The sequence below is a fragment of the Argentina silus genome, assembly GCF_951799395.1.
Source record: "Argentina silus genome assembly, chromosome: 1".
NCBI lineage: Eukaryota > Metazoa > Chordata > Actinopteri > Argentiniformes > Argentinidae > Argentina > Argentina silus.
The window spans coordinates 5345124-5369823 of NC_139655.1; the positions used below are offsets into that span (position 1 = coordinate 5345124).

General features: G+C 41.5%; 2 protein-coding genes across 4 annotated transcripts; both read right to left on the minus strand.

Annotated features, from left to right (window-relative positions):
• Window positions 1–5548: 5548 nt before the first annotated feature.
• LOC310804592 (alpha-amylase-like) lies at window positions 5549–10631 on the minus strand. The gene is made up of 11 exons (XM_083669881.1): window positions 10310–10631; window positions 9796–9972; window positions 9429–9575; window positions 8988–9185; window positions 8588–8818; window positions 7942–8075; window positions 7655–7777; window positions 7406–7505; window positions 7052–7173; window positions 6811–6936; window positions 5549–6026 (listed from the first exon to the last, which is right to left on the minus strand). The coding sequence occupies exons 1-11, from the start codon at window positions 10313–10315 to the stop codon at window positions 5792–5794; spliced, it is 1599 nt and encodes a 532-aa protein (XP_083526007.1). The 5' UTR covers window positions 10316–10631; the 3' UTR covers window positions 5549–5791.
• A 1605-nt stretch (window positions 10632–12236) lies between these two features.
• rnpc3 (RNA-binding region (RNP1, RRM) containing 3) lies at window positions 12237–23698 on the minus strand. 3 transcript variants are annotated; one of them, XM_083664817.1, is made up of 16 exons: window positions 23666–23698; window positions 22907–23066; window positions 22440–22487; window positions 21836–21945; window positions 21468–21557; window positions 20216–20327; window positions 19463–19531; window positions 19151–19290; window positions 18785–18910; window positions 17785–17939; window positions 14698–14874; window positions 14237–14331; window positions 13939–13997; window positions 13663–13795; window positions 13418–13495; window positions 12237–12803 (listed from the first exon to the last, which is right to left on the minus strand). In XM_083664817.1, the coding sequence occupies exons 2-15, from the start codon at window positions 23060–23062 to the stop codon at window positions 13427–13429; spliced, it is 1539 nt and encodes a 512-aa protein (XP_083520943.1). In that variant the 5' UTR covers window positions 23063–23066; window positions 23666–23698; the 3' UTR covers window positions 12237–12803; window positions 13418–13426. The 3 variants fall into 3 exon arrangements, with proteins under 3 accessions (XP_083520943.1, XP_083520942.1, XP_083520941.1); XM_083664816.1 differs by having other exon boundaries at window positions 12237–12309; window positions 14698–14877; XM_083664815.1 differs by having other exon boundaries at window positions 14698–14877.
• Between the last annotated feature and the right edge of the window lie 1002 nt (window positions 23699–24700).

Consider the following 24700-nt stretch of genomic DNA (forward strand, 5'->3'; position numbering starts at 1 on the left):
GACTGCACACACGCCCCTATCAAACACGCGGACAGGGGGTAAGAGCTGCACTTGTCTTAGATGTGTGGAGGGTTGTCAGTAGCAAAGCTGTGCCCCTGCCCTCCTCCCCATATTCATTACTTATGGTTAATACACAGGGCCAACACGGGGCTCACAGCAGTGGAGATGCTGCAGGCATGATACTCTGAGCTAATGCTTGTGTTTAACTAATAGGGGCACCAACAGTGTCTAAATCAACGCAGAGTGGAGCACTGAGGACCAGATTACATACATGGGACCCCCCCGCCCTAGTAAGGCTGGAGAGAATAACTGTTTACACACACAACCGCAACAGACAAAACTGCATTGCATGTATATAGAACAACCTGTGACAATGCCTTATCGTGACAGACCTAATGTGTATTCGTACTACTAGCTCAATCATTTACCACATTCATTTACCACATCATTTACCACATTAACCCCCGAGACCTCTTCTCCCCTGCTACCCCCCTGTACAAGTTCTCTCCTGCTAATAAAATATATTAAAAAAAAATAAAATAAAAAAAATATTTGCCTACTGGCATTACGACTGCCAATGGCCCCTGGTGTGAGCATTGATGACTTTGTCTTATGATGACTGTTGGATAGATGATTCACTTACTCAAACAAATGTATTGTTGTACGTCGCTTTGGATAAAGGCGTCTGCTAAATGCCATAAAACATTGTCATGCTGGAGATTAATACCTACTTGTGTTAGATGTCTGCGATTCTCTATTCAGTTTAATGTATGTCTAACATTATCTGGAGAGAGAGTTAGTGGGAGACCAGCATAGATAATAAAAGCCCAAATATGGCATGGATCAATATGACTTGTATGAAGGCTGATATTAACATTTGACAATGTCAGAGAGCACATTGTTATGCTGGGCCCAGAAAAACAGGGGTTTTCAAGGCAGATGATATTGATTTGCTCTCCTGTTTAAACAAAGGCCTGTAATGCAATTCTGAGGGTAACTGACAACGATGGGAAAGCTATTATTTCTCAATATTGCAAAACAAATTGTAATTAGACTTGGAAGCCACATACGATTGAGAAACACAAGCGAGGGGAGCCCTTGAAATTGATCTGCCGTGTCTCCACTTGACCTCTCATAAACGAGTATGATTATTAAGGCTTAGATGATGAACCTACTTGGCTGGCTAGCAGACAGACAGAGAGATAGAAAAAACCTTTTGGTAGAAGAGAGGACACTAGATCTTGCCAAAATGAGACAACACCTCAACTCCCTGGCCATTCACAGCCGCAGGAGTTGCTCGCTAGCCTCGCTACTGATGTGTGACTGACTTCACCCTTGTGCCTGAGCTAGCTCCACCATAATAACAGTTAAGACTGGGATTTATACTGGGCTCATTGGGAGTACATACATAGAAAGCCTTCTAAATCACACAGTGGTGAGAGGACGGGTATTAGCAAATTAACTGCCTCCCATTAAAAAGCATTAGATGACAATTTCCTGGGCTAATATTCTCGGCTAATTAGTGGGCGCTGGCTGACTGTCTATCAAGGTGGTGACGGAAGCACAGATTACAAAAGAGCATGCGTGTGTGTGTGTGTGTGTGTGTGTGTGTGTGTGTGTGTGTGTGTTACCAGGGAAACCAGACAGGTATTAATGTATAAATGAGCAAACTGTTGCTAGTGAAGTTCATGGGTGCTAAGGGAATGCTGTCAGACAATGTAATACTGAGAAATTAATCCGTAAGGTACTTGATAGTCTTATGACAAATTGCAGCACTACAAAGTACGGATCTTGGGGCATGTGTTGAATGCCAAAGCTATAACTGAGTAATGAAGAGAGGACTTTCTCAGAGATCTCTCTCAAGGTCATCTGCCATTGAACCTCTTCTTTAATTATTCTTGATTCAAAGATTAATATCTAATTTTACTAGTGGGCCTGTATGACTCTTTTGTTATTTACTCTGCCGCAGCGAGGATACCTTTTTGGATTATATCAATTGAAGTGATTACCTTCGGGCTCATAGCTGATTGCACACTGTGCTGCTGGGTTTACTCACCACATCGATTTCCTCGCCAAAATTGAGGGTGGAATTCCCAAGACACACCACCATGCTCTCCCTCCTACTCACTCCAAATCTTATTAGAGATGAGGCTGGCTGTTCTTCCTACACAATACTGAAGGAGCACAAGGAGGAGAAAGGTTCTGTTGAGTTTAGAGTCTTTGGTCCCTTCAGTCTATAGTAAGTTCGACTCTAGCATGAGTGTGAATAAGTTTGACTCGAGGAGCACGCTGAACATTTTGTAAGAATTACTAATGTGCCCTCAATATCAAACATCAGTAGACAGGCTATCTTTGCTGGAACCAAGATGGTGGATTCATGGCCAGGGTTCTGTCTGGCCTACAGTGTGTGTGTGTGTGTGTGTGTGTGTGTGTGTGTGTGTGTGTGTGTGTGTGTGTGTGTGTGTGTGTGTGTGTGTGTGTGTGTGTGTGTGTGTGTGTGTGTGTGTGTGTGTGTGTGTGTCGGTACTGAATGGTCGGTATTATACATAAAACATACCCTCTTACCCACTCTCTCAGGCAAGGCTGTGGCTTATCAACATGGGTTAGGGTTAGGGTTAGGGTTAGGGTCATCTCAATACAGTACCTCCCCTATGAGAAATACACATTTACGTTTAGGTGAAAGAGGCACATAACTCATCCCATTAATAATGGCAGCATTTTCTTTTCAGAGGTGGGATATGATATAATTCCTGTTCTGGGAATCAGTGGCCTCCACACTATCACATTGACAACAAAGGGGACAGCTGCAGAAGTAGGAATACAACACCATGGCATCCTGTGATAAATAGTGGGTTGAAGAATATTAGAGGCAACACTACCATTTGGATCTGACAGAATCTTTTATTGAATATTGAATATTATTGCAATACCAAGACAATAATGACACAGTCAAGGCCCCCACAAAACACACACACACACACGCACACACACACGCACACACACACACACACACACACACACACACACACACACACACACACACACACACACACACACACACAAAGAACACTGTTGCTGAGTCAGGTCCCCATTGGGTCCTGGGTAATGATACACACTCATAGTAGATGGATAACTACTTGCCCTACCCGTCGCCTCGGAGGCGAAGGCCAGCATGGCCATATTAAAACCACATTGGTGTCACCAGTGCACTGCTTGGCATGCCGGTCGGTCCCTGTACGTTGGTCACAAAGAGTTACCCAGGGAATACTTTTTACCCATACTGATCACCTCCCACACCCTCTGGCCCTGAAAAATCAACAGCCAGGATTTATATATTTACCTTAGATTGCCTCTCCCACATTTGTACGCCCATAAATACTTTTACAACTCTACTAATGCTACTGTGGGGAATAAGCAAGGTTACCATGGATAAGATGAGACCGAGATTAAGTTGGCGACTTAGACAGCACGGGGAGACTGATGAGGAAGGGACCGATGTTGGAGCTGAGCAGTAACTTGCTGCATACGGGTTCAAACACACTGCAGACACAGGGAGTGTTTTCATAGTGGCCTTGTGAGGATATGCCTCATCCTAATGTAACAGCGTCAATACATTCTACTCTCATAGATTATAATTTCATGGTTTTGCTGTCGAGAGTGGAGTGTGACATGTTTGTTTCCACCATGTGTTTGGTTGTTTTTGTTGTTGGTGAATAATCGAATAATTCAGGTCCTATATGAGCTATGTTGTGCTACAGTATTGAAACCAACATTCTGAATGGGATGACCACAAACTGGTCTCTTGTTAAAGATATTAAAGAATAAGAAATTATCTTAATTGCAACCAAGATTCCCCTTGTGATTAGAGCTCTAAAACAAACAAAAAAATCAATTAGTATCCACCTGGGACTCATCTCCTTATTAGATGATCCAGTTGCTCCTCATCATTGTCGTCAAGTGACATGGACCCTCCAGTAGATGCTCTAACAGGCCTAAACTTAAAACCTGCTTTTCGACCAGACTAAGGCGCTGGAGGATAATAATTACGATAATGATTTACAATTACCATCTTTATTTTCACAATCATTGAAAAAAAATTAAATATGTATTTCAGATTTTTGCTTATGCAATTTCAATTCACTTAATATTAACAACATTGAAAATGAACCCACTGTTCTCTGTTGGCCATAACTTTGTCCTAGGCCTACTTCATTGCAGTGAATTGTCCTCATGTACGGTGTTACAGGGCAATAGCCTACATTATATCATGTACAGTAGCTGTCAATTTGTGAATTAAATCTGATATCTGACGAAACCATTTTTATTTTTGTACATATTGGTTACACCATTCAGAAATTATAACACTTGCATAGTGCCCCTATTTCAGGGTACCCAAAAGTGATAGGACACTTTGCTTTACAGGTGTGCAAATGTTCCTTGTGGAGGACCGACGGAGTAATGGTTAAGTACACGATCTGTCGCATGAATGTTTTTAGTTTGCGTTTTTAATTTGTCTACATCCGCGGTGTTACACTTCCAGCTGTATGCAATCATGTAGAATCAGGGTCGCCAGTTAATATGGTCACATCAAGTATTGTAACACGGCTTTCTCGCCGTCTGCTATGAAAGCAAAGTCACACTTGAGTAACTAACAGACTAGCTGTTCCTCAGCTAACTTTGGGCGCCTTTTTTGGTTGTAAGTGAATTACATTTCGCACACAGCTGATCGTCATCACCCGCCGTTCTCCTCGCGATTAACCTGGATTAACGAACCAGATGTAAACGCTCAGCTAATCGGCATGTCAGATCATTTGGTTGCAATTGGTCCTATGGGTTTAATTGAATGAGAGAACTATATATATGACTAGGACTACAGAGATCTCTATTGACAGTGTGTTATTTTTTTGCCTCAAAGGCAGGATGCTACGACAATAACAGCATTATTGAAAAGCTTCTGGCTGGAGCAAACTGATGACCTTGCCAGTACTGTAATTCTTATCAGAGAACATTAAAGATGAATTATTCAAATGAATTCCTTCACTTCTTTTAAATGCCACTCATTTGGACAACTTCATGAAATTTGCATGGTTTCAAAGCATGAAATATGAATGGCAACGCCATCATTTGGTCTATAATGAATAAGCACACCTTGGATTTGACACATTTTCTTCTGGAAAGCCTTGTAAAGCTGACTAGGTGTGTGAGTAGGTGTCCGTCGAGTTCAATAAGTTCTATCCACACTCATTTGTGTAGCTAATTAATTCTGAAAGTATCAGTTGGAGGGTTGTTACTTGAGTAATTACAGAGATACTGTACAGGTATGTGGGCAATATTGTGTACAAAATAATCATAAAGTCATTTTCAGATAGATAGAAAGGACTCATGATGGTTAAGGGTTTTTCAAGTGTTTTTATTCAAGTTGAGGAGATGACATTTTCTTTCTACAGTGTGTAATGGGAAAAACAGCAACAATTCAAGCAACTCTACACTTAGATTCTAGTTGTATGAGGCATTCATTACAAAATGCAGACAGACAAAAGGCTATAATAACAGCATCAAGTGCAGTGCTTCGGCCTGACTGGGCCTGTGAACATGGAGACTGATATGAAGAGACACACAGCATGAACTGCATGGCTACAAAAGATGCAGATCATGGTGGATGTTGACAATTCTGATTATTATTCCACAATTCTTTGCATCTGACCTAAATTAAAGTAAGCCAGAACATGTTACACATCAGGGTACCTAATCAATGTGGAGCTTCTCTCCAAGCATCGAAGAAATCTTGAGATCATAAATGAATCTTGCTACTGGTACAATGCTGGTTGTCGTTGACTCCTACTTTGGAGTCTGCATGGATGGCAATGACTGGGTCCTGGTCAGAATGGCTGATGCTGAAGTGTGCTCTCCCATCATCACACACAGTCACCTGTCTCCCCGAGCAACAGCCTCCCTCCCTCTGACCAGAGATGACATCGCAGTAAGTTCCTGGTGGCAGGCCAGTGTAGAGAGTAGCATCCAGGGGACTGACAAGGATACACAACTGTTAGAGGCATTAGATAAAAATGATCTGACATGATTGGTGTATCTCATTCCCCTACACTTCAACTACTTCCAATACTAATCTACTACTTCTAAATGTAGGTTACTGCTGAAGGCGTGAGCGCAGAAACACGTTAGCCTGCCTGGCAGAAAATAAACCTACAAATGGGAGAGCACCCAGTCAACAGCATAGCGCACCTGTTACACACTTAACACTGTTACGAACTCCACTAGCCAGTCACCTGTTACACACTTAACACTGTTACGAACTCCACTAGCCAGTCACCTGTTACACACTTAACACTGTTACGAACTCCACTAGCCAGTCACCTGCTACTGTACATTGGTCTAGTCTTGAGGCCCATGCCTGCCTAGCAGGTCGGTAAACTAGCCTACATAATGCAAAATAATCCCAAAGAACATTTACAATTTAAGTTAAGAAAATAAATCTGTTTTTCCCACAGATAGCTCCCGCCAACACACAAGGTCAGTCGCAGCGTTCACCAACATCGTTCACCAACACCCCTTTACCTGGCGCAGTCAACTGACATCTTAAGCCTTTTGTCATCGACCTGCCCGCCATGGGTCCCGACCTCAATTGCCCACTTCCCCAGGTGTGGAGTGTGAAATGTGATAATGTACAGGTACTGTCTAAACTGTGGTCTATACCAATCTAGCCCAGCTATTCCTACCAAGACGTCTCAGAGACCTTTTTTCTCTTTGTTTTGGTATACTCCAAAGCTTGTTTCATTAACATATTAGACATACCAGTCATCGTTGTTGATGACTATGAAGCCTCGATTGCCTCGTCCAAAGGCTATCTGGTTTCCCCTGTTGTCCCACCAATTACAGAGTGGTTCCCCATCAACGACATTACGGAACATGACCATGTTCCTGAGTTGAGAGAAATATATAAACATAATTATACTAAAAAAATGTCCAAGGTCAAAACACTAATTCTGTCGATTAAACATCATTGAATGAGCTGTGGACAGGTAAGATGCATCACCTGATTGAGGGCCATCTGTGTTCACACACCCAGCCCTCCCCACAGCTGCCGTCTGGCTGGATGAGAATTGGCTTGGTCGAACCATCAGGGAAACTTGGAGGACCCATCCAATCATTTTGGTCCTGACAGACAGACAGACAGACAGACAGACATGAAGACACATAGACCCACAGATATGACCACCAGCAATCACACAGACCACAGTCAAACACGCAGTGTCATTGTAGCGGAAGATCAGGCCCATGCACAACATATTGTATGTGAGAGGTTGGTGGTGGAGTGGCTCATGGCGAATCCCCAGTGGCACCAGTAGGGGGAATGTTACAGTACCTCAACCAACATACAATAACCCACCTTTCCATTCACAATGTGTCGATCCCAGCGGTAACTTGACATCACTCTGGTCACTCCATAGGGATGGGCCAGCATGAAAGCCATGGCCATTTTGTACATTCTGAGGCAATAAAAAGTATAAATATGTGATGTTAGGGGTGGTGGTGCTCGTTTTAATTGTCTGTTCTTTCGACAATCCCTACCTTGCCTCACCTAAAACATTGTTTTTGTATAATGGAGTGTTTCTCAGCAGGAGGAAGCAGTTCCTACCTGGGTTTCCAGAAGGTGAGAATGGAGGCCCCTCCTGCCCCATGCCCTCTCTGGTTGTCATGGTTATCTACAAACACCAGAGCTTTGTCGGAAGGCATCAGTCCCCAGCCTTCACCCAACATCCTGAAACAAGGCGTAATTCATTCCAGTAAAAAAAAGCCAGATCCATACAACATCTCTAGAGGGATATCATCACAGATGCTGAGAGTTCATGCAAAAAACTGTGAGTGACAGAATGCTGATGCAATCTTGTACTTCTACTCCCATCACGGCAAATTGTCACTTACTTGAGGGTATTCAGTTTTCCTCCATTCCATTTGCGGATGATAGAGCCCAGCTTCGCACCATACTTGAACTCTGTAACAAGGCCCAGTCCAGAGTACTCTCTCGCTTCTATCGGCTCCCCGCCAAGGTCGATAACCTGAGAGAGAGAATGGAGGGTCCTATTCAACATAAGATGGATTGTTTTTTCTCACAAATAAAGAAAAAACATGTAAATAAAAGTGCTCATTGTAAAGCGCAAATGTGAGTAATCAAAAGCATGTTACATTAGCTGAATGAATATGTACAGTAGCTGGATATAAAACAGTAGCTGAAAAAGAAATAATGTGTAATAAAATATAATACATATTGGGCCGGTTTCACAGACAAGACTTAAGCCTAGTCCTGGACTAATTCACACTGTCAATGGCCACTGAGGATGCTTTTTAGTCTAGGCTTGCCTAAGCCTTGTCTGTGAAACCGGCTCTTAGAGTAACAGACTGAATGAGCCTTTAGACGGGAAAGCAAATACATTTATGTTGATTTGACACTACAGTAATTTGATTTTAATTTCTGTGCTTTATGCATGATGCACAGAGTCATTCTCTGTTGAAAAATAATAAAGATGTATGGATGAAATAATACAGTATGTTTCTTAGAATAGGATGTCACCTCTTGGTAGATGAGAGGGCGAGATCCTTGTGGGAACCAGGTCGTGTTGAGGTCATGCAGTCTGCTGTAGATGGCCTTCAGGTCCTCTGACCACATGTGTTTACATGCGTCCACCCTGAAGCCAGCCACACCAATGTCCACCAGCCTGTTCATGTACTCTGCTATCCTGTCCCTGACATGCTCCTTCTCCTGGGCCAGGTCCAGAAGACCCACCAGACGACAGTTACGCACCTGTTGGAATGCAAAAGAAAAAAAATTGTATGCTAAGTGATTATTTAGATATTATTTCTGGTATGCCTTTTGATAAGAGAGAAAAGGCTTTGCACAGAGGGGAGAACATACATCTCCATCTGTGTCTAGTGGTACCAGGTTATCTTTCACATTTTTCCCGAAATGATACCTGATAAATGTCTTGGTAACTCTCAATATTTCCGCTGCGGGTGGTGCATTTGTCATCATTGAAGTGGGATGCCGAGTAGGGCACAGATGGGAACTCCCTCTTGCTGGCATTGAAGTATGAGCCACAGGTCGAGCGGCTGGCCTCCCCCGCTCCAGACGAACACATGTGATTAATGACAACGTCTGCGTAGATCTTCACCTGCAGCAGAGGATACATATCCACTGTGTCTGTCTGTCGTACTGTACCTACAGTTCACTCGATTCAGACAGATCTTTAATGAGAAATGAGCAAACAGTCAGTGAAATGAAGAAATTCTGTCAACCTACTTTTGTACACATTCTTCATATGATTTCTCATCTAAATAAATCAACTGTATGGCTAATTGCTCATTTACATAAATGTTTCCCCCTGGGTTTAATTGAAATGGAAATGTTCCATTACCCCGACTTTGTTGCATCTGCAGATCATGTCCCTGAGCTCCTGTTCAGTTCCAGAGCGGGAACACAGGTTATAGCTGACTGGCTGGTACCTCTCCCACCATGGTCTCCAGGGTTCAGTCACCACGATGTTCTCACTGGGAGGGGAAATCTAGTACGCCACATTTCTATGATGAATATTCTGTAGGCCTATGTAGCTGTTGCCTCATAATAACCACTGCATCAATGATCAGTAGGATATAAACAACTGTAAAAGCCAATTTAACCGATCAGATGTTTTTGCATAGAAAACATTTTATTCAGTTAATTAGAAATGCAATGACTATAAAATGTGCTCAAACTACATCTTTGACTGATAGAAAAATACCTGCCTGCACTCCAGAAAATCCATTGGGTGCCAAATATCGCTCACATTCTTCAGCTATGTCAGCCCAGCGCCACTCAAATAAATGAACAATAGTTGACCTGCTGCCATGCTTTCTGGGAGAGTTGTACTGGGAGAGACTGAACCCAAGACCGAGAGCCAGCAGGCACAACTTGGTGTTCACCTGGCAGAGGTAATAAAGCACAAATAAGTCTGTATAATAAATTAAATGAATAGCGTAGCCTACTTGTAAAAGACCATTGATGATTGATGTTCAACCGACTGAGACCACGCTTGTGGTTTTAATGAACATGTTAGAATTGAATAGAAAACATTGAATCACATAATTGCTATCAAATTCTCTTATTTGTGGATCAGGCTAATGTTGTGAGAGATAGGCCTATACCTTTTATACTGTGAAGTGGCTAGTAGGCTTGTCTTGTATGTCAGTATGTAGCAAGTCTGCTTGGATAACCCTAACCCTAATACAATATGTGATTGTGCAGCTCTACATGACTCACCTTCATGTTGGCTCTTCAACCTGGCAAACCTTCAAATCCATGCAGACAAGTTATGTCTCTGAAATAAATGCGGCATCTGCACTTGTACAGGTACTCTGGCTAACATTTGAAGAGAATGCCCGTAACAGGCCGAAAGCAGGGGGCTGCTCCTCTTCTGACACCCACAGTCTAGTCAGCCTCAGTGGGTAGGGCAAAGACAAGAGAGGCCCAGGTCCTTAACCAGCAGTAGCATGCTAATGCTAATATCAGTGTTTACCACAGACCTTTACAAAAAGCCCTAAGATGTTGCTGCATGTGTGCATGGTCACGTTATGCTCTGTCTACTCCAATGGCAACACTCAATCTCTCTTCAAATCTCTAGGGCCCAGTATTAAGAGAAACATTTTAATCTGGATCAGAATGATCCATCTGATTATTTTTTGCTAACCAGGATCAGATTGGCTGGCTGATTTCCCCTTCTCAAAATCTAACAGATAGATCTGATCATGGATAGCAAAAAATAAATCTGGATCATTCTGATCTAGATTAAAAGTTTTGAAATACAGGGCACAGGGTCCAGTATTTCAAAACTCTTCTGATTGGATTTCCGCAGTCGGATTGGATTACATTTTAGAATTTAAAATTATGTTCTCATCATTTGGATTGGGATTGGCGTTTGGTTATCCAATCTGACTTTAAATCAAGATTCAATGTTTTTTTGTGTATTTCAAAACTCAAAAGTGATTAGGATAGTTTTGATGCTGAAAATCAGGATAATCTTGATCCCACTGGAAGGGTGGATTTAGAAGGTAAAAAGGCACCAATAAATGGTAATGTAACTAAGGGTGAGGATGCTGGGAATAAAAATATATTAATCTTAAATACAGGTTAGTAATAGTATTTAATGTAGTGTGTGTGATAATAATATTTAATGTAGTGTGTGAGTGAGATTGAAATTTGTCAAGGTGTTATATTACATTATATATGACATATGTTACAAATTATATTATGAGTTATGCAGATAAGTGAATACATTTGTTTTAGCTATGTGTCTTCATGTAGTTTACTCGTGTCTTTTTGGCTAAACAAAATGTTAAACATTACCTTGCCCAGTAGATGGCAAGATAGAGGCCTATTCAAAGCACACATTCTGTGATCTTGAGGTATCTGGATCAGAATGATCCTTTCCGATACTTTTCTGAAATACACCCTCAAAATCAGACACACTAATCTGATCCTGGATAGCAAAAAAGGGGATTACAGAGTCCGGATCATTCCGATCTAGATTAAAAATGTTGAAATATCAGGCCAAGATGGTATTTGGTTAATACAGCTTTGGCTCATATAATTTGAATTCAGGGGCAAATTGGACTGTCATACTATCATAACAGATGTCTGGTTGTTTATAGAGAACTTATGAAGTAATGCAATACACCAAACAACAACAAAAGGAAATTGTAAAACTTTGGCTGTTTTTAAATCCCTTCTCAGCTTCCATGTGTACCTCCCTCCATCTCCAATAACTGTACTATACAAATCACTTAGTCATTAATTCCTAAGTACAGCCAGAGAGCAGAGGACAGCTAAGCTAACTCAGTCCCAGCCATTTCCCACAGGCAGGCTCTGTTTGTTTATTTGTTTGCTTCTCATCTCTTCAGTACTCTGTCGCTCCACTGTGATGACACCACCATCTGTTGCTAGGCTGCTGAAAGCCAACCTAGACTTCAAATTGCTTTAACTTTCTGAATTTACTTTCCTTTACTCTCTTCACTTTCTAAAGTTGAAACCTCATGATGATCCTACAGCTGGCTTACCACACATAGCTGTGTATGATTCTAATCAATATAAATAACAAATGTGTGTATGATGATTGTATCCATGTACCGTAAAGCCCCAAAACACAGTGTATATATATACGCTAGAAAACAAGAACACAAATAAGACAAAATGTATTAAAAAAAACACTTTATTAAAAAAAGAAATACTCTGAACGGTCCTCAGCATTGTGGTGGATTCATCACCTGCAGTTCACAATCAAAGAGGGAAGAGGGAAGTGTTGTAGAGTAGTATTTTACGGATTTAAAAATACCACATCTCATGGCAACATATTTTTTTAAATGTCAAGGGAGAAGAACTTATCAGATAAATAAAACACTCCAGGCTACACAAATTATGCAAGAATCTGCATGGGAGTGTGGGAAATGGGTATAGTAGGTGTGGGGGAGGAATTGAGCAGGTAACTGAGGTAAAGGCGTAAGGATAGTCTCTCCCTAAGAAAACAACCCATGAGTGTTCATACTGTACTGTGCAGTCATTTCTGCTTCTTCAGATCTGCTGCTAATTTCAATGGGTATGATACATATTTATGCTCAACACTTTTGTTTTACCTCACAAAATTTCAGACAACTTGTATTTTTTTTTTTTTTTTTTTTTTTTTAAAGGATATGAAAATAAGAAGGATACAAATGGTCCTGCAGGGCCACAATATCAGGGCGTAACCACTTGACATCAATATCTTGAACAAATAAAGTGTGAAGATACTTTTTTACAAACACAATACAGACATGTTTACAAAGCCAACAATAATAATCATACACATAAATTACATTGAAATGGCAAATACAGGCTAGTCTGGCATTTTTGTACATAATTTATTCATACACACATTCTTTAAAATAATCAAATGTTTAAAAAGGTAGACTCTGGCACATGACGTCATAACAAAACGAGTGGGGCGATGCTGCCAGAGACCTTCAGAGAACGGAGATGTGACAGAGGAGACACTAGAGTGTGTTGCGGCAGAGCACACGCATCAAAAGGTTGTCTGGGATTCAAATATAGTTGGCCTGTATCCAGGCAACTGTTTACTTTAGGCTAGTTCTCAGAGAAATTGAACCAAAAAACAAAGAAACCGAGGGACATGGAAAGAAAGAAAGAAAGAAAGAAAGTGAAAGGCAGCGAAACAAGTGGATGCTCTCGTTCTCTTTTGTTCACTACAACATCTGTGATGAAAGCGGCTCTGTTTTAACAGGCCTGACGTCGCATCCCAGAGTCTACCTTTAAGATGAAAATGGAAAATACTAATTTCCTCCATCTCATCAGTCAATGAGACAAGGTAACCTTCCCCACCTGTTCTGTTCAGCGTCGTTTCTGTCCTTTCCTGGGGTCCGGGGTGTCCGGTTTAGGTCTGGCAGACCTGGCAAACTGCTGTGAACTCTGAGTTAAGGTCATACAGATAGACGTACACATACATACAGACATGCATATAGACTCCTGTACTGTCATAGCTACCTGCAGGTACTATGGATTAATTGTATTCCATTTTTAGAACTGAAGATTTTGTCTTTCTTTCCATGTGGAGGATTAAAGGATACCACAACAAGGGGCTTGTCATAGAGGATGTATCCGTTGGTGTCCCTCAGGGCCTTCTCTGCACTCCTCTCACTGGGGAGACCTATGAAGGCTTGACCTTTCATACGACCATCTTTCATTAAAACAATGTCAAACCTGAGGGCAGAGAAATAGCATTGTTGGTATTCAACCAGCAAGATGTCTTTTGGAAGAAATGTCTATGTACAAACTGTAAATTAATTTTGACCAGTGGATAGATAACACAGTTCATGTAGGTCGGAAAACAATAAGAAACGTACATATTTTTCTCCGCCTCTGATAAGATGTTGATGTATTTCCCATAGATATATTTCAGGTCCTGAAATACAGAGGGGGAAAAGTAAATGATCAAAATGATGGAGTTTCAAAACATTGCCTCAGGAAATCTACACTCCTATGGTATGCACCTTTGCATTTTTAAAAACTTTCAAAAACAATGCTCCTTACAACCTTTGTACAACTTTGTACAGTCTGTTGCACAACTATGACAAAATATAAAATGCCCATGGGGTAACAACAACACACATTCGGAGAATTTGTCTACTCTAAAGTACATACTTTCTCTTCCACTTGCTTTGCAATGTTCTTCACGTAAAGTCTGCAGGTCGGCTCTCCGGGTTCATAATTTTTAAACACAGACATCCTTTTTATCTCTGTTTCAAAAGAGAGGAAAGGGGAACACTTCAAAAAAACAGGTACAAAGAATCACAGCTGTGCTTCTACCAATATGATCGCAATTCAAAGATTATTTCAACTCAATGCCAACCATTGAGTCACTCTGACATGTCAGAATTAATAGTAGAAATACTGTAAGAGATGCACAGCTGCATTAAAGTAATGATTAATGATGTTTGAACTCAACCTTCAAAAATGTTTCTTTGATCTATGCGCTGAACCCAAAAGAACCTGCATGAATTTCCAGACAAGTATTGTCTATTTCTACCTAGGTTTGCTAGACAGTGACATGAGTAGTGGATAGGCTTGGTAATGGGGGTGTGAGTTGACGGTAGACAGCTAACCGTCTCTGGACAGTCGACCCTTCTCCAGCTCCTTCCTGGAGATAACGTCAGAGGGGACGCCCTCGTCCTCCTCGCTGTCCTCCTCCTGCTGGGACTCCTGGGCGGTGGGGTAGATCTTTCCAAAGCCCTCCCCTAGTTCCTCTGCGGCCGCAGCCGGGGGCTCCTTCTCCTCAGCTTCTACTAGGACACACAGGAGAAACACGGGGCGTTACAGGGTTAACCCAGTCTACTGCCGTCTATGGTGATGAAGCTAACAGGCTACAGTACCCTAATGGCTCCTAGAGATGCACCGATCCGATACCGGGCATTAGTAGAGCGTCCGATATTGGCCTAAAATGGTGGCTCGGGAATCGGTGAGAGGGAATGCTATTTACCAATCTGAGGCCATGACGCAAACCGTTTTAAAAACATTACAAACACGTACGTCATCCACTGACGACTCCATAGCTGCAATGACGCACAAGTGCAGTGACAACAATAACTATAACTTGTATGGCATCATTGAGTCATTTTGTATGTAGGGATGTCACGGTGCACCGGTTCTACGATAAATCCTGTTATCACTCGAAGGTTATCATACAGAAAGAATGAACATAAGGTTATCGGGTCACCAGTGTTACTGCTCAGTCATGCTAAAACTAGTGCCAGTGTGTCGCACAAGGGAGGAGCCAAGAAGCTGACTACCAACTCATGATCAGCTACTTTTTGAACTTCATAAACTACTTTTAATTTACACGTTACAATCTGTTGATAACTGTCAACCACAATGCAAGCCATATCAGATGAACTCTGTGCCGCTCTACTCGTTTCTTAAGTGTTCCAGAGGCCCCGCTTAAATAATATAAGCGGGTGAACTCGGTATGATCAGGTGAAGTTATACAACCTTTTGATCAGAACGTGTGAGTGTAGGTACAATAATTAAAACATAATGTCCCTATATAATGTTTGCCCTAAAGCAAACTGCAGCTTGTGGAACGCAAAGGATTTGCGGTAGAGTGGATGGAGGGAGAGGAGCAGATCAGCTCTTGTAGAACGGAGAGGTGAGGAGAGGAAATTGTTTAAATATCAAGATATAACTTGGACCAGTGTTTTGAAAATATATATATACTCTCACACTGCTTGTTGTAGTCATCACGCATTCTTTCTACCATCTAAATTAAGCTCTTATCTGTAAAATGGGCAGCTTTTAGACACACACAACAGCACAGAGAAGCTGGGGGAAGGTTTTTAGGTTTCAGCTGGATTGTTAAAGGATAGTAAAATAGCATATAAGCTGCTGAGTAGGCTCTAGGACAGGAGATTAATTTTCTATCCCATGCCATTCAAACAATGCCTCTACTCTTCTAATAGTTAAGACTTCATGGCTATGGTTTGACAGTCAGGCAGGCCTATTTGTAACTGAAGATTCACAGTGACGGCTCAAAGAGGCAGTTATTTTATATGCTACACTGTAGGCCTAGGGGATCCCCTGTATCTTTGGTTATGTATATGCCTACCTTTTACGATTCAAGGCTCTAGATTGTAACAAATGGCTGTTACAGGTGTTTAAAATAGAAAAAGTGATTTCCAGCGAGCCCCTCCTCATCTTAACCAATCAATTAAGCAAAAAGAGAAATATGTGGATTAAAATTAATATTTAATTAATTATTTTGTATGTTTTTATATTTTTCAGTACAAAGCACTGTTCATAAATGCACTTCTGCAATTAAAATACTGTTTCAGTCCACACCCATGTGGTCTTTGATTAATAAGTTAATGTTAAACCAGCTTGAGCTTGGCGTTTACTGTTTTTAGACGAACAAGAATGATGCCAAGTGCAGCACACACACACACACACACACACACACACACACACACACACACACACACACACACACACACACACACACACACACACACACACACACACACACACACACCTTTTTCAGAAGAAAAAGAAAATAAAGAGCCTTATCGGATCGGTACTCTGTGTCAGCCGATACCCAAGGTTCCGTACTCGGCATCGGCAATGAAAAAGTGGTATCGGTGCGTCCCTAATGGTTACCGTGTTTAGGTCTTTGATAGATTGTGACACGTTCTACATCTAACAGTTTTTCCTCATGACTACAACGGAACATTTGCTGAATGAATGGAACGTCCTTAAACGAAGTACGGTCGACACTGATAAATGTTATCACATAAACCTTGATCCCAATAAACAATCTTTATCCTTTATAATAAACCTAAATGAGTAAGCTATGCTACTCACTCACAGGCCATTTAATACTGCATAGCGTTTTCACTCGAGGCTGCGGTAAAATGCTGTTGCAGCCTGGTGGTTGACTCTGAGGCGTACAATCACACACAAGACACAGACAAATACACAAGCCTGCACAAATCCTGGGGAAACTTCTCACACACATCTAGCGTGCGTGTGTGTGTCGGTGTACCGGAGCAGAAAGCTGTGGCTGTCGTGATAAATTCTCAGCAGAGAACTAGATCCCCTTTTTCAAATGTTCCTCCTCCTTATCGCTCCGCACCTCCCTGCTTCATTTAAATGGCTTGTTTATCAGCGCCCAAAACAAGACTAATCCAAAAACCCACCTGTCGTAGTTCATCTTTTGTGTGTTTGTTATCTTCTGTGTTTGACTTTGAGATCTGTTTTACTTCTCAGTCTGGTATGAGAGTGAACTCATGGGAACAGGTAGGGAGCTCAGAGAGAAGCAGATAAGACCAGCTGGGATTACAAGTGACACACATGCCGGTGCCACAGATGACATTTTTCTCATCCAGATAACGAAAGAACACCTTCATGCTTTTATAAAGAACCTTTCATATAACAATATACATGGCATCAGAACCACATGAGGACATGTGAATCTGTGAGTGGCTACTGTTTGAAATCAGTACATATGTTTGCGTAGCGTCCGTGAAATCACAAGAGTTTCAAATCAAATGGACGGTTAATTTGTGTGCACATTGATTACCATTCACATGTGTGCTGCAGTAGTAAATGTAGCTTTGTCACAACAGCGTGCCCTGTCAACTCTAAAGAACCATGATGGGGTATAGACACAGAATAGTGCTGGGCTTGAGGCCCTACTGTACCTTCAGTTTCCTCAGTGGGCTCAGGCTCCTGGGTCTGGGCCCCTCCTTCCAGTGCAGCCACTGCGTCAGCAGAGATGTGGAACTCAATCTTCTTCTGCCCACATGGCTGTGGCTGCTCGAAGACATCGGAGGGCTGCAGGACTGGCCCCGGAGCACTAAAAGACAACGATTCACAACCACAGTCTCCCTTAACACAAGGCTCTGACACTTGTGGTCACACTATAAAAAGTTGAAGTTGGAAATCTTGTTTTCAGGTCAGTTTGATATTTCCCAGTCTGCAAAACAGAAAATCACAAAACACTGGGGTGCAAGGTATACATACACTCAACGAGCACTTTATTAGTAACACTATACTAATACTGGGTAGGGCATCCCTTTGCTCTCAAAACAGCCCAATTCTTCATGGCATTGATTCCACAAGATGTTGGAAACATTCCTTCGAGATTCTGGTTTATGATGGCATGATTGCATCACACATTTCCTGCAGATTTTTCAGGTGCACTTTCAAGCTGTGAATCTCCTGTTCTACCACATCCCAAAGGTGTTCTATTGGATTCAGATCCAGTGACTGGGAAGGCCACCGAAGAACACTGAACTCATTGTCATGTTCATGAAACCAGTTTGAGACAACTTTTGCTTTGTGACATGGTGCATTATCATGCTGGAAGTAGCCATTAGAAGATGGGTAAATTGTGGCCATGAAGGGATGCAATAGGCTTTGGCATTCAAGCAATGATTGGTTGGTATTAAGGGGTCAAAAGTGTGCCAAGAAAACATTTCCCACACCATTACACCACCTCCACCATGAGAAGGTGTACAGGTGTTCCTAATAAAGTGCTCAGTAAGTGTATATAATCTCCCAAAGCCATATTGGGGTCATTTTATGAGTGATGAATGCTATTTTAACCTATTATTTGTTTGTGTATATACACAGACGGGACTGTATCTTTCCAAAATAGAACAGCAGATTCGGTTAAGATGTGCATGAGTGCCTTGGTACCTCTGAGAGTCTGTTTTGGGGACAAACAGAAGGTCCTTGATCTTGGGTTTCTTCCTCTTGGAGGACACTTTTGTTCTCATGGGTCTCTTGCAGGCTTGGTTGACCAGACCCATCAGCCGAATCATCCTGGAGGAACCAACACAAGTAAACATCAGTCTAGAGATTCATGCCTCTGTGAAGTACAGTAACACCACTAGAATAAGTAGAACGTGATTACATGCTGACTGGTCCTAATGTATATTGGCAGCTATCAAGAAAAAAAAAATTTGATAGTTCTATCTTATCTTTTGCAATGTGATCAGACATTGACTTTCTAGAAAATCACCTTATTGGTTCGAGAAAAATAATACAGTGGTTGTCCTCTACCTCTCTTTATCCTCATCATCCCCACTCTCATACTCAGACTCCTCCTCACTGGACAGCTCCATCTCTTCCTCCGGTAAAGGGGGATAGTCGGGGGGAAAGGGGGGCGGCATGGGCGGAGGGGGGGCAGGGAGCAGCTCAAACTACAGGAGGAAGAGGGAGGGACACTCACTGAGGCCTGGATATGAAGATTTGGGGATTTTTCATGAACTCACATAGCATTACAATAATAGAGTGGTTTTAGATGCAAGTAGCTTATTATTCATAAAACCAACACATTTAGTTAGATCATATCTGGAGCTTGGGGTATCTTACTATGGGGGGTCTGGTCGTGAGGGGGCCGAACGGACTTGGTAGGTTCATCTTGTTCATCAGGTGGAGAACCTGTTGAAGGGAAAAACAGAGTAACACTAGGATCTCACTTCTTAAGGGCTTTACTGTGGCTTAGAATCCATGTTGACTGTGGAAACATGCAGCATGACTGTGTGACAAGTGTCAACATTCTACACCTGCTGCTGAGCATACATACCCCACAAAAACAGAAATTGCTCCATATGCAAACCCAGACTGTACATACGTTTACAGCATTATGGTAAGTGGGTTATGGCAATGGAAAGCTGTTCTGCAACACAACAGCGCCACCAAAAGGCCGGTTGGAGGTAGTTCCTCTGACATTAACCCAGAGAAGCCGAGCTTCAAGGGAAATGGTGAAATGTTAAGCCCATAACTCATGCCGCCCACTTAGGTTTATTATTAATACTTCCTCCCCAAATTGTAATTTGCAAGGCAAATGTTTGCTGTTTGATCTTTAGGGATTGGATATGGTTCAAAAACCACTGGGACTTTTTTTTTTGTCAATGTTCCATCTTCCAGTTAAAACTGAGACCCTGCTATAAATAATGTGCATATTCGTGTACAGCACTGTTTTTTCTTCTTCCTCTGGATAAAAAAAAAAAATGAAAAAAATGGAGACAGATGAAGTAGAGCTATGACCATAAATACATTCCCGGTATGAGGTAATGCATGAAACAATATAGAGGGAAATATCTCTTTGCAGGATGTACTCACTTGAACGTAAAACTTTGGTACGCTCAGAAGGGCATGCGTTATGTTAGTCAGAATTCCATTTGAAAGAGGTGGATATAAATATTTCAGACTGGGATTTGTTTGAAATTTCAACCTGCAAAGAAGTAGGAAAAACAGTATTAGCTACATAAGAAATTGCCAGGTGCTACCAACAAACACTCTCCCACAAAAATAATACCAGTAACAACGGGGACACATAAATATGTAAACAGGCCACTGAGGTTTAGCAGACTACTTTTCTCTTAACAAATGTCGACCTCCCTGCGACTGAAATGTACTCAATATCACACTTTTCATTCTGGGACATTGGTACCAGCATGCCCTCTCAGCATCTATTCAAGCTCTATTCTCATGTAATATTGGGCTGCCTGGGCCTACGCTGGGCCAGGCATGGGGGCCCAATCTAATTCAACTCAAATCTATTCACTCTGAGAGTACAGGCAGATCTAGCCCTCTCAATTTAATGAGCATAGACAATCGTGACTGAATGTTCGGAATCACTCCAGACATGGTCATTCTAGATGTGCAAGGGTACTAGTTATCTCCTCTAGGGCATATGTTTACAATATCTAATATCTTGGGAGCATAGGATCAGAAAACAGCATTATTATCGGCTTTTTAAAATAATGAAAGACAGGTGCATATACAGTACATTACTTCCAAATGCACCACCAAGACCTTATTGAAAGTAGCATCCAATGTAGCGTCAGGGGTAATGAGAAGGAGTTGAACGCTTCTCGTAGCGCAGTCGTTATCTGAGCGAGCCCGGAGCATCTATATCAAAGGCCACCTGGTGCCACCAACTGGCAGGAGCAGACGGCCTGTCAGGGCTCAGCACGAGGCCTGGGCTGAATAATTGGACATGAGGCTGCGGACAGCTCCTCATTGGAGGTATGGCTCTGACTTGGTCTCAGTCCCCCTTAGGCAGCACACGCACACACACACACACACACCAATACACACACACACACACACACACACAAATACACAGACCAATGAGGGCCCACACTGAAAGGACCTTTAGGAGACACAAGGTAGATGTAAGAGGAAAACCATACACCTCTCCCTCACATCTCTCTCTCTCTCTCTCACACACACACACACACACACACCAATACACAGACCAACGAGGGCCCACACTGAAAGGACCTTTAGGAGACACAAGGTAGATGTAAGAGGAAAACCATACACATCTCTCTCTCTCTCTCTCTCACACACACACACACACACTTACCCAAGGTTGGGTGCAGTGCCCGTCTCTATTAGAGGTACGCTCGGCTGTTTTCTCTCAGGTTTCTTCTTTACATCTTTGCCGTCTGCTACACTGTGGGGATAAAACAACTGTTAAACACTGAATGTTGAATATTCATTATGGAGCTGGGAAACAACTTGGGGCATCATTACAGTAGCAAAATGTCATGACATGTAAGTGTATTGTCTGCGGTAACAGTGACTTGAATAGCAGTTATCGACTACTCGGATGATGTTTAAGCAAACTGTATCTAAGGTAAATAGGCTCTATAAAGGCTGTAGGACAGACATAATGAGTAATCTTTGGAAGGTTTGCTAATGATGCCTCTCTTGCTCTGTTGAGGTTATTACCTGTCTGACACAGGTGGATCTTTCAGCACTGTCACATGTTCACAGTCTTTGGCGAACTCAACCACGAGTGTGTGGTTGAGGATCTGGAGCTGGTGCAGCCTGCTCAAAGCCTGCAGGAGAGAGAGAAGTATGTGTTTTCGATCACTTTTTACTCGCTATTGTTCCACACTAGACATATGACAGTGAAGTTTGTAATTTCAAAAACAGGATGTGCTCGCTTGTGATATCCAAGTTGTGCTCTGACCTGTCAGTAATTTCATTTTGAACATCAACTGCCCACCCAATTCTGACTGCTCAGTTACCCTTGAACAAGCTATGTTTGACAGACTATAGTGTATAGAATGTGCAGAGACACAATCCAAGGTTGTTGTTGACATGCAAAACAAACAATAACAACGTTTTTTTTTGGGGGGGGACCATTTAGCAGACGCTTTCATGCAAACCGTGTACAGAGGGGCTGTACCGAACGGGACGGATAAAACTCACAAACCGTTAGGGGTTAACATGTCATGTTAAAAAGGGTAGCTTACTAATAATTAATGCATAGCAAGGCATTATAACATCAGATGAAATAGCATGATAATTACAGTGTCTAAACAATTACCTTAGCTGCTGACTTCTCACTGCCAAAGGTTGCAAATGCTGTATGTTTCTGGGGGTGTAGGGATTGAAGTAGATTATTGTACAATCATTTTGCATTGATAATGGTGATAATAATAATAATAATAATAATAATAATAACAATAATAATGTATTACATTTATAAAACGTTTTTCATTATACAAGAATAATATCAAAGTACATAAAATAGAAAGATTGTAAGAGCAAAACAAACATATATAAGCATATCATAAAAGCAGCCTAACATCAAGGAGGAAGGGTGGGCTTGCCGATAAAGATGCATCTTAATGTCTGCTTTAAAAGCACCAACAGTCTGAACAGCTCCTAGATTGTCAGGAAGAGAGTTCCAAAGGTGTGGTGCGTGGATGATGGTTACAGTGTTATCACTGTGTTTTTCTATTACCATAAATTAAACTTAAAGAAAAATGGTCTGCTAAAACCTTGACCTACCAGCACCCCTTTATCTGAGAGGACCCTGACCGATACTGCCCCAAAGTACTTCAGAAGATCCTCCTTCTCCTCCCTAGTCAGGTCCTCAGGTAAGTGGCGGATGATCAAAGTTTTACTCGTTTTCGCCTGGACCAACCCCTCATCCTTATCAGCCATAGCGCTACAAGAGAGAAAAAACTAAATGCATTGACAAACCTCAGCTACTGGCTGTGCAAACACATATGCGAGAACGTATGTTGATTAAGCCTAGTTGATCACACATACTTATTAAGACAATTCATAGACTGTGTCCAGAAACAACCTAGCCAGAATAAAATCCCTAACCTAATCATGCAGATCTGATAGACTACATGTACATGGGTTTTGCCATAGTGCTGACACCTATCTTATCCTTTCATTTTTAGGTAGCTAGCTAGCTAACCAGCTTTGCCATCTGCTGATAAGCAATGCCATGTAGCTAGCAATGTTGGCTATTACACAGAAACGACAAGCACATTTAAAGGATGTATTGTGTTCAGTGTTTGTTTACTTTCTTGTCATTCTAGCCAGAAATTGTACTTTGCTAAAATAGCAAGAAAGCTAACTAAGTAGCTAGCTAGCAACAGACTTCATTCCCTTTCTCCAAATACCACGTTTAGGGTTCACTGTGTTGTGAGTAATAATATAAATACAAATGTCAAGCTTCATGTAAATGCTGTTAGATTAAACATTTTTTTGATAAACGTTTAATTATTGATTAAGAGAACTGTTGTCACATACCTTTTGGCTAATCTGTAGTCCGGTTTCCTTGAATATGAGCACATGACAACCAGTTCCGCCCAAAACAGTCGATGATTGGTTATTAGAAAACGGGTTTGAAAAATATGTGATCTGATTGGCTAAAGCTTCCAATATCTACCGCCAGAAGCCTTTTTTTCCAATTGTTAGGACCACGACTCTACAAATAATTTTGCAATTATTCAAGTCATGTTTACAAATACAAATAAAGTGGTGTTTGTTTATGGATAGTGAATTATATTTGTGCTTTGTGTTTTTTGTTTACGGATCATGGTACACATTTGTGAATTGCACTCTATTTATTTCCAATAATATTGGCAGTAATCTCTCAATACGAGGAGTCCTGTTCCTAACAATTGAGAAAAGGCTCCTGTCAGGCTTTAAGGGTAACGACCTATTAGTATTAGTTGGTTACTTCAGTACTGTTATCCCTTTGGTAAGTATTGTTTTTGTTTCTGATATTAAATGTTTCATGTGCAGTCCATTGTCCCATTCACAATGTAGATGAGACCTACAGAAATACAAAATGCACTGTACGCCATTGGCAAGGTGTGATTATTGATGAGTGCAGTCAACATAAGCCAATTCGTTGTAATTTACACATCTATTCAGAAAGAGATAAACTATTATGTGCATTAATTTGTTCTCAGCTCACCCTTACCATCGTTAGCGATTACAATCATTAGTGGGCTTGCTTCAGCAAGTCCAACTATTGTTATTGCTCATACTTCCTCTTCTTCTACTTCTTCTTCTTATTATACCAATTCTTCAGATGATTTTTCGGTATGCTACTCCTCCTACTGTCATGCTTCCGTCTGATCACTAGAGGGCGGCGGAGACCGCCCCAAGGAATAATTAGCACTCAGGTGTATCTTATCCCACTAATTAAGGACCTCTCCTTAAAAGAGGAACCTTTATGTGTACAGGGAAAAAAACACTTTGCAGGTCCACAATATCTATACAATTACAAAGCAACACATACAAAATTACAACAGTTAAATACAGAAATCAATACAT

What these genes read in the sequence shown, in the direction of transcription:
- LOC310804592 (XM_083669881.1), bottom strand. An exon ending in GCAGATGCAACAAAGTCGGG is followed by an intron (nt 9,186 to 9,428) that starts GTAATGGAACAT and finishes CCTCTGCTGCAG; the next exon opens with GTGAAGATCTACGCAGACGT. An exon ending in GCCCTCTCATCTACCAAGAG is followed by an intron (nt 8,076 to 8,587) that starts GTGACATCCTAT and finishes TCTCTCTCTCAG; the next exon opens with GTTATCGACCTTGGCGGGGA.
- rnpc3 (XM_083664816.1), bottom strand. Translation starts at nt 23,062, where the DNA reads ATGGCTGATAAGGATGAGGGGTTGGTCCAGGCGAAAACGAGTAAAACT. An exon ending in GATCCACCTGTGTCAGACAG is followed by an intron (nt 21,558 to 21,835) that starts GTAATAACCTCA and finishes TTATCCCCACAG; the next exon opens with TGTAGCAGACGGCAAAGATG. An exon ending in GATGATGAGGATAAAGAGAG is followed by an intron (nt 18,911 to 19,150) that starts GTAGAGGACAAC and finishes TGGTTCCTCCAG; the next exon opens with GATGATTCGGCTGATGGGTC.